General features: G+C 38.2%; 1 protein-coding gene across 4 annotated transcripts in view; it reads left to right on the top strand.

Moving 5' to 3' along the window:
• Positions 1 to 8,103, top strand: part of ELOVL7 (ELOVL fatty acid elongase 7) — a 68,392-nt gene extending 60,289 nt beyond the window's left edge. For 3 of the 4 annotated variants that reach the window (XM_024126407.2, XM_055086580.1, XM_007116465.2), the window contains 2 exons: positions 3,651 to 3,787; positions 5,619 to 8,103. In XM_024126407.2, the coding sequence (XP_023982175.1) occupies positions 3,651 to 3,787; positions 5,619 to 5,828 (347 nt within the window). In that variant the 3' untranslated portion in view covers positions 5,829 to 8,103. Of the gene's footprint in view, positions 1 to 3,650; positions 3,788 to 3,815; positions 4,017 to 5,618 lie in introns of those variants that run through there. The other variant, XM_055086581.1, reaches the window with a different exon arrangement.
• Positions 8,104 to 9,621: the final 1,518 nt, after the last annotated feature.

Genomic DNA, 9,621 nt, shown 5'->3' with positions numbered 1-9,621 from the left:
GGGGGCCACTCTTCATCGCGGTGCGCGGGCCTCTCACTGTCGCGGCCTCTCTTGTTGCGGAGCACAGGCTTCAGACGCGCAGGCTCAGCAGTTGTGGCTCACGGACCCAGCCGCTCCGCGGCATGTGGGATCTTCCCAGACCAGGGCTCGAACCCGTGTCCCCTGCATTAGCAGGCAGACTCTCAACCACTGCGTCACCAGAGAAGCCCCCACCTTTTCTTTTGAACGTGATGAAAATATTTCTGAGGCAGGTTTTTATATTAATTATGTATATACTCCCTCCCAGAGATATGGAGAGTTGTGATAATTACCCAGGTGTTTCCTTTATTTTTTTCCAAACCAAAGAAGTAAAATGTGATGGTACTAATTATAATTCATCCTGAGATGTTTGCTTTTCAGAACTATTATAAAGAATAAAACAAGCTTAGAAAATACTTTATTAGAAAAACCTTCCAAAGAAGATATGAAAAGCATTACTAATTAAAATGTGATTGTTCTGTGAACAAACATTGAAATAACTTATCAGAAAATAATCATTACTAGGGGAAATAAGCAAGTTAATTTGATTTGATAGCTATTTTGATCAGTAACCCTTACTGAACACTCTTAGCTACACTAGTGCTTTGTTAAATTCCTGTCCGTAGGAGCCTCATTTTAGGACATTTAAATGGTGAAAGTTTCTGAGTGGAAAATAGAACTCTTCTACCAAAAAATGGGAGAGGTGTCTTAGTGAGAAAGGCTCAGTCTAATGTAGTTCATTATCAAGCATGAAATAGATTTCCTGTGTATATGTAATTGTGAGACAAATGGACTTGAGAGGTATTTGGCTTGTCCCCATGTTAAGCAGCTTGACTCCTAATCTATTCTATTTTTAAATTAGCCTAGAAAAGGTGTTTTCATACCATACTAATTTATTTATTCAAGTTTCTTTTGGGAAATAAGACTAATCCAAACGTAAATAATAAAAGCTGGGAGGTTGTTAATAAGCTTCATTAATTCAGTTTCTTCTGACTTGAAATTTGTGATAATTACAGGATTAGCTGAAATTTGATTTACTTATTTAGGAGAAGAAAGTTTATGAAGCACAGTATAGCATAAAAGAGACTTCAGGGGAATATTTAAACTACTTAAAAGTAATTATTTAAAACAGGTATTTTAAGGGTGTACTTTGTCAGTGTTAGTATTTAGAAGAATCTAGCATTGCTGCAATTATGAATGATTTTTTTAAAAAATAATTATTTCTTCCATGAAACAATTTTTATGACATTTCTCCTTAGAAGATTGTGGTTGAAGTAATAAATTTGTATTTTGCTTTAAACTTTCTGTAACTCATAGTGTTCATGAATTCAGTCCTTCCTCTAACATAGGCAAATCTGTGAGGTTTTGCTTAATTTCCGAAATTAAAGAACATTAGAATAGGGCTTCCCTGGTGGCGCAGTGGTTGAGAGTCTGCCTGCCAATGCAGGGGACACGGGTTCGAGCCCTGGTCTGGGAAGATCCCACATGCCGCGGAGCAACTAGGCCCGTGAGCCACAACTACTGAGCCTGCGCGTCTGGAGCTTGTGCTCCACAACAAGAGAGGCCACAACAGTGAGAGGCCCGCACACCGTGATGAAGAGTGGCCTCCACTTGCCGCAACTAGAGAAAGCCCTCACACAGAAACGAAGACCCAACACAGCCAAAAATAAATAAACAAAAAACAGATCTAACTCCTATACTTATAAAAAAAAAAAAAAAAGAACATTAGAGTAAATAAAATAGCATATTTTGGAGAAAAATTTAAATTCTAGGTCAGCATTACTAAGCTGAATCAGGCTGTGCATAAAGAATGAAGATTCTGGGGCTTCCCTGGTGGCGCAGTGGTTGAGAATCCGCCTGCCGATGCAGGGGACACGGGTTCGTGCCCCGGTCCGGGAAGATCCCACATGCCGCGGAGCGGCTGGGCCCGTGAGCCATGGCCGCTGAGCCTGTGCGTCCGGAGCCTGCTCTCCGCAACGGGAGAGGCCACAACAGTGAGAGGCCCGCACACCGGAAAAAAAAAAAAAAAAAAAAGAATGAAGATTCTTCAAGATTGTGCATCTTAGGAAAGAGACACTAGGGAAGAGTTTTGGTTTTTTTCCCTACCATCAACTGAACACTCTGTTATTCCTTCCACTGTACTACTGATCCAGCTAAAGACAATTGTAACAATCTTTGCTTATATTCCCCCCAGCGTCCTTTTCTTCTATTCTAAATTGAAAGTGATCAGTGGGAGATGTGGTGAGATTAGAAGAGGAAAACCAGGATAGGAAGGCACAATTGATAATAGTCAAATAGAAGCAGTAAGGAAAGATGATTTAACAATTAATAAATGTTTATTTTGGAAAAACAATGATTGATTAAAGCAAACTTAGCACAGCTTGGTAATGAAAGCCAGTGGTTTTACTGCCAAAATTTTGTGGCACTTGGACTTCCCTGGTGGTTCAGTGGTTAAGACTCCATGCTTCCACTGCATACTGCAGGGGAACAGGTTTGATCCTTGGTCAGGGAAGTTCCGCATGCCATGCAGTGTGGCAAAAAAAAAAAAAAAAAAAAATTGTTGCACTAAAAGTATTTATGGAAAACTATTGAGAATGGAAAAAGTTAATTTGATTCCGCACAATGTTATGTAAAATAATATTCTTAGTGGCTTTATTCATAATAACCCAAATTGAAGACAACAATGTCTTTTAATGGGAGGATGGATACATTGTGATGCATTCATATCACGTAATACTACACAGCAATAAAAAGGCAATCACATGGTTGAATCTTAAAAACAGTATGTTGATTGAAAAAAGGTAGCCACAAAGAATACATCCTGTGTAATTCTATTTATATGAAGTTTTATAACAGGCAAAACTCATAGTTGATGATGGAAGTCAGAATAAAAGTTACATTGGGAGGAGTATGTTCTTGGAAGGGGCACATGGGAACTTTATGTGGCATCAGCAATGTTCTATATCTTGAATTTGGTGGTGGTAACATAGGTGTATACATATGTAAAAAATCATCAAGTTGTACACTTAAGATTGGTGTACTTTGTGTGCTTTATGTATGTTAATTCTCACTAAAAATGAATTTGATTACTATTACTTAGCAATATAGGGCTTCCCTGGTGGCGCAGTGGTTGCGCGTCCGCCTGCTGATGCAGGGGAACCGGGTTCGCGCCCCGGTCTGGGAAGATCCTATATGCCGCGGAGCGGCTGGGCCCGTGAGCCATGGCCGCTGAGCCTGCGCGTCTGGAGCCTGTGCTCCGCAAAGGGAGAGGCCACAACAGTGAGAGGCCCGCGTACCACAAAAAAAAAAAAAAAAAAAAGCAATATATTATATTTTAAAGGAAGTCAACTTAGTTTGTTAAAGTAAACCCAAATCATAAGACTATTTTAAGGTTAAGATATCACAGAATAAAGTCATGCTAATTTATTTAACAAGATTTGTATTTTAGTTTTACTAACTGGATGTATTATCCAGCTCCCTCTAATTTTATAGCTATTTAACAATAGTGATAGTTCATATATATTTTTCTTCCTACTAAAATTAAAGAAATAATTATACTAAAATTTCAGTTCAGACAAAAATATGTCTCATTTTAAGGAACAGTGCCCCTATTTTATAATATTTTTTTCCAGGTGGTTTGGGAACATTCCATGCCTTTCTAAATACAGCTGTACATGTAGTCATGTATTTCTACTATGGACTGTGTGCATTGGGACCAGCCTACCAGAAGTATTTGTGGTGGAAAAAGTATTTGACATCATTACAGCTTGTGAGTAATTAATTTTCTTTAAAACCAGATATGAAACTAAACTGGAGTCCCTTGTCTTCCTTACGAATGAGGATACTAACGGAAGAGAAAAGTTTACAAAACACAGGGATATAAATTGTCTGGCCTCTTATGGCATCCCATCATTGTCCTTTCTTTGTTATGTGAACTTTTGTCAGGAACTTTATTGAAAGCAAAGCCTATTTGGTAGCCAAGAGGATCAGACAATTAAACTAGCATGTGTATCTTTATACCATCTTTATACTATTTTATGCATTTATATAAAATAAAAATATTTATGTTCAAAATTGTGTGAACCTCATTATACATAATATTAAATTTGAAGTTAGACATTCCATATTCTAGAACTAAATGACCTTGAGGGAATGTAACTTTGAGAGGATTATGAGCCTTCCTGTGTTCCTGCCTGTCTAGTCCTAACACTTATAAGCCTATTTTTCCTCCAACTAGTAAACGTACTGTGGGAATTAAAGGTGTAGAATGGTGGTGTAATATACATATTGACAAAAGTGACAACACCCTAAATAACCAACCATAAGGAAATGAAGAAGTAAATTATTTTAATTCCTGCTTGGGAATATTACAAAGTCATGAAAATTATTCACAAGTCCTTTCTTTTTAAGCATTTTTTATGATTGTAAAGTAATATATCCTCATTGCAGAGAAATTAGAACATCTATACTGCATATAGAATTTTGTATCAGGCTTTTTTTTCACTTAACATACTCTTAAATGTTATAGAAACTTTTTAATAATGTGGAAAAATACTTATATAGCAAAAAGAATACATGTTGTTCATTATTTTTTCAAATATGTTGATAATATTTACACAAACACACCTGCATAGAATGTTGAGGATGCTGCTTACACTTTCTAAGGTTTCATTTTCTCGTCTGCAAAATGAGAGGAATAACTGTATCTACTGCACAGGAATGTTCTAAAAGTTCCTTAAGATAATGCAAGGAAAGCTGATGATTATAACAGGAACAATGTGAAAATCTTAACTATGGTTATAACAGGATAGATTGTGGGTAATCATTATTTATTTTTATGTATAGATTTTTATTTTCCAAAATTTCCACAGAACACATGTTGCCTTTTAATCATGAGAAAAAATATATCCAAAAAATCTGGATGTTAGCTCAAAACATGTCCCTTTTAAGACTGTGTAGAACGTTCTAGAACACAGAGTCCTTGGGCATCGCTAGAAGGGTCACCAATGCTCTCTCACTTCTTGCAGATTCTCTGCTGCAGTTGGCAGATAGGATGTATTTTTTATCTATGACGGTGGAGGACCGGTGGCAGATATGAGGACTTAGCGATGCTTTGGTTCCTACAAAATAAGCGGGGGCTCTAATTAGAATGTTTTTATTTCCCTCCCCACCAACGGAAATATCCAGACTAACAACAGGACAGAATGTTTGAAATCAAACTGCCCTAGAAAATTAGGCCATAAGGTAGTGGTCCTGTGTGCATTTCATCAGTCAAGGACTCAAGTCAGAGACCGATGGTTCTCTGAGTGTGAAAGGGCTGCTGCACTGCCCTGCTCCAGGGACATTTACATAGCTCCGCCTGGAGCTGTGCACTTTGGCAGGACTGAATAGTAGTTCCAAATTCCCATCTGCATTTTGACATTGTTCCACCCACGGTCCCTCCCATAGAGGCTAGATTGAAAGCTAAAATTCCCTGTCCAACAGTAGCCTGGATGTGGTTGGAGAGTGTTTAAACATAAGCAGACAAAGAATGCATTAAATAATTGCTCCACTGTGACTCTCCGTAGCTAAACAATGCTTTTCATTCTTCCGTCTGTTAGGTCCAGTTCGTTATTGTCACTGTACACATAGGCCAGTTCTTTTTCATGGAGGATTGCAAGTACCAGTTTCCAGTCTTTCTGTACATCATTGTGAGTTACGGGTGCATCTTTCTGCTTCTCTTTCTCCATTTTTGGTACCGTGCTTACACCAAAGGTCAGAGGCTACCCAAAACAGTGAAAAATGGAATCTGCAAAAACAAAGATCACTGAAATTCAAGCACAGCATCAATCTATGAATAAGACTGATAACCTTGTCTTCCTTGACAATCAAGAGATATTTCCATGTGCAGTGCATTTTGTATATTTTTCAAAACCAAGAGCTTGTATTTTTATGATAAGTTATTGGGGTTTCTGATATTTGAGAGCCCAAAGCTCCCAGATAACAGTCTTCTGATAATTAGAGCCTAAAGCAGCCTGTTTTTCAGCTGCTTTTAAACCTAATCTAAAGGTTTTATTTAACACATTTTGTTAGATTGCAAGAAGGATGTGAAACAGTAGAGTATTCTTCAAAGAAGTCCAGTATAGATGAAAAATATCATTAGATATTTTGAGCACGGACAGAGATCCATGCCGTACAGTAGATTCCTTCTGCCGGGTCTGGAAACCTTTAAGTGTGGGCTCTGGCTTTGTTGCTTGTTGACTATATTCAGAAGACAGTGTATTTACTCTAAACTTAAATTCCCATTCTAAAGAGCTAATAGGGTGAACGTTAAGTGTATTTTTGATCAGTTATCATTTAAAATCACTAATGGTAATTTTTAATGGATCTCTTGAGTAGCCGGCACCAGTTTTGCTTGTAAGACTTCCTCACAACGCTTTTGTTGTGTAAACTGTTTAAAAGTGACAATCCTTTAGGGTAGTACATGGATGCACTTGAAACTAAGGTTAAGTTATTATTTTGAAAACAAGGTGATTTGTTCTGATGGCTTAATGAACACTTTGCTATTACCGTTTTGCAATGAACTTTGTATATTTCGGGAAAGAGGTGAATTTGTCAATGGAAAAAATAGTTGTCTGTAGTATTGTAATGTCACTTTCTCATATCTTGGTTTAAAGGATTATCTTGGTCAGATGTGTAAATGTTCATATCATTGGCACACATTAAATGATTTTAGACCACCCAGGGATGGGTTAAGAGTGGCTTGTGAAGCAACTGGAAGCAAATGGTGGCACAGAGATTATCCAGGGAAGATTTGGTGATCATAATGCCAGCGAGCAAGAGAGAGACTGTATAATAGTTATTGTTATAGATTCACTGCATGGAAAAATATTTTCCAGAATTATGAATTAATTAACAGCCTGGAATTCTTTTTTTCAGACTTATAAACTATATAATGAGGGACTGAAATTCATTTTGCATAGCTCTCATTTCTTTAAAATTGCTGCTTTCTAAAAGTAATATTTTCTTGTTGGAGAACCCAACTACTGATCAGTAGAGTTTTGCCCAAGAAACAGAAATATTTGGACATTTCTGAATTTTTCCACAGTGTTTTTTTTCTTGTTCTATTTTACTTGATTTTGAAGGATTGCTTATGCTTGTATGACTGTCAGCAATTAGTACTCCAGTAATTGTGTAACACACAGTGATACTTATTGTACAACAAAGCCTGAGTTTTTACCAACTGTAAACTCCTAGAGTTAGGTGTCTCCCTCCTAATCCATTAATCTGTACCATGGCCTTTTCTCTTCACACTCAGCAAATTAGTAAGGTTATTTGCCTTTAGTGATTTCACTCGCTTACAATATGAGAACTTGAGGGTTGATAAAAGGGGAGATTTTATTTTTTTTTAATAAATAGTAAAGAACAGGAGAGCAAAGCTAAAAGAAACAGCAGCTCTAATTTATTTCTCTGCGAGAGTCTCAGGGTTCCTTAAGTGTTTTCCTATTTTTCTCTTCAAATCCAGCCTGTGCTAAAATGAGGAGGTATGGTAGATGCTGTTACACATATGCACAATTCCCAAAGACCCCAGTAGGGTAAAGACCAAAAGGAAGCAAAACTGAAAGAAGAGAAAACAGGAGAGTTTGTTTCTTCTCTTGCATACTTTCTGCCCTGCACTGTACAACCCCTCCTTGTCTCCCTGTAATCTTTAAAATGTTTGCTGTGCCTGTGAACTAACAGCAACATGTGACAGAATCACATTCTACATTATATGAATAGGAATGGAGAGCTAGAATGTTACATGAAAAGAAAACACAGCTGGCAGAGGTAACCTCCGTATGAACATCAGCAGATTAGAATGGGTATCACTGGGTGTAGGACTGGATGGGCATTGTTTTATTAAACAGCTCTGTGGGTCACATAGAGTTTCTGTTGGAGTTTCATCCCACTTTTCAGGACTTCCTTGCCTTTGGGTTTGCTTACCTAACAAATAAAAAGGACAGCTGCAAAATCTGGCTTATGACATAAAGCTCTATGAATCCTTTAGAACCTATATCTATATTACAAATAAATGCAAATGTAAAATTTAAAATATCTGTGGGACATTGCCATTTTACAGTCTTAATTGAGTAGAATTCTTAATTGAGCAGACTACGTTGTTACATAAATTATAAGATTATGATGTTACATTTCTTCAATTATCCCTTATCTCTGTTAACTACTTTTAACGACTGTGGAAAACTCTGTGGATACTGTCAAAGTTTGGGTTTGGTTTTTGGTGTATGTATTATAATAAATTTGTGGTATCACATGCACATGTGTGTGTCTTTCATTTTGGAATCTAACTGCATATGTTTGCATGCATAGATGGTTTTTAATATGAATATTCATTTAACCAAATCATTGTACACATTTGTTGTACACTTGTTATGTTCAGAGCCCTGTGCTGGACATTAGAGTGATACAAAATACAAAGATGCCTACCACATAGTTGGGACCTCCTGGAGCTTGCAGGCTGGCAGAGGAGATTATGTTACAGGGAAGTATATGATTGGTGCTATTTGATTGAAAGTCATGGCACTTAGCAAGCAGCTAGGCTCCATGAAGGTATTTAAATTTGGGTCATGTATTTAAGATGTACAGGTTGTCAAAATGGGGAGTGGGTTAGTGGGCAAGGTGTTCTAAGTGAAAAGAAATAACAACTCAAGGCCCAGGGGAAGAAAAGCATTAGGAAAGTGTAGGGAATGGCCAACAGACCAAATTGAGTGAGGCATCCTGTAGGTGTCACAGAGAGATAAGGCCAGTAGGGAGGAGGGCTCTGACACTGGAGATGTGCTGTTGCAGCATCCGCCCTCGATGCCCCAGGCAAATAGGAGCATTCAAAGATTTGGGGGAGAGGAGAGGTATGACCAAAGTGGTACCTTAAGAAGAGTCACCTGGTAGGGTGGGGTGGAGGCATGAGACACTAAAGGCAGAGATAAATTAGTTGATTAGGCTGAGGGGAAGAGAGCTGGAATGTGTGACTGGAAAGAAAGAGGCTGATGTGAGAGAGCTTCTGATGGGAGAGTTGAATCTGGCGACTGATTGACCAAGGATGAGATGTGCTGCACAGTTCAGAGAAGCAGTGTGGGAGTGTGGAAAGGAGGCTGAATCTGAAGCTGTGAGGCATGGATATTAGATGCCAAGCGACATTGAACAAGCCAGTTAACCTCTCTCAGCTTGTTTCTTCATCTGTAAAATGAGAATAATAGTACAAGTCCTCCTTGCTGGATTGTTGTATGGTTTAAATGAGATAATGTATTTAAAAGCCTTCTGTAGTAACTGGTGAAAATATGAAATAACATAAGCACAAAGAATACAGATTTACCAGACTTGAGTGGGGAGGAAAAGAAGGTGAATCCTTACCCAAGAGAGACCAAGGGTTTTGGTACCTCCACTTCAGGACATAAGTATATGTGTTGATTGTGGAGGAGGTGGGGACAAAAGTTTTTCTAGACGTTTCCAGCAGATGCAATCACAATGCAGCAGGCTCACAACAGGCCCTGTTACACCAGCCTGCCCCAGAGAGGATACCAGAGGGCTCTTACTTTTATGTGGCTACCTGGGTGTGGTCATGGCTTTCAC

The sequence above is a fragment of the Physeter macrocephalus genome, chromosome 8, assembly GCF_002837175.3.
Source record: "Physeter macrocephalus isolate SW-GA chromosome 8, ASM283717v5, whole genome shotgun sequence".
In the NCBI taxonomy this organism is placed as follows: domain Eukaryota; kingdom Metazoa; phylum Chordata; class Mammalia; order Artiodactyla; family Physeteridae; genus Physeter; species Physeter macrocephalus.
This window is presented reverse-complemented; position numbering and strand designations above follow the sequence as displayed.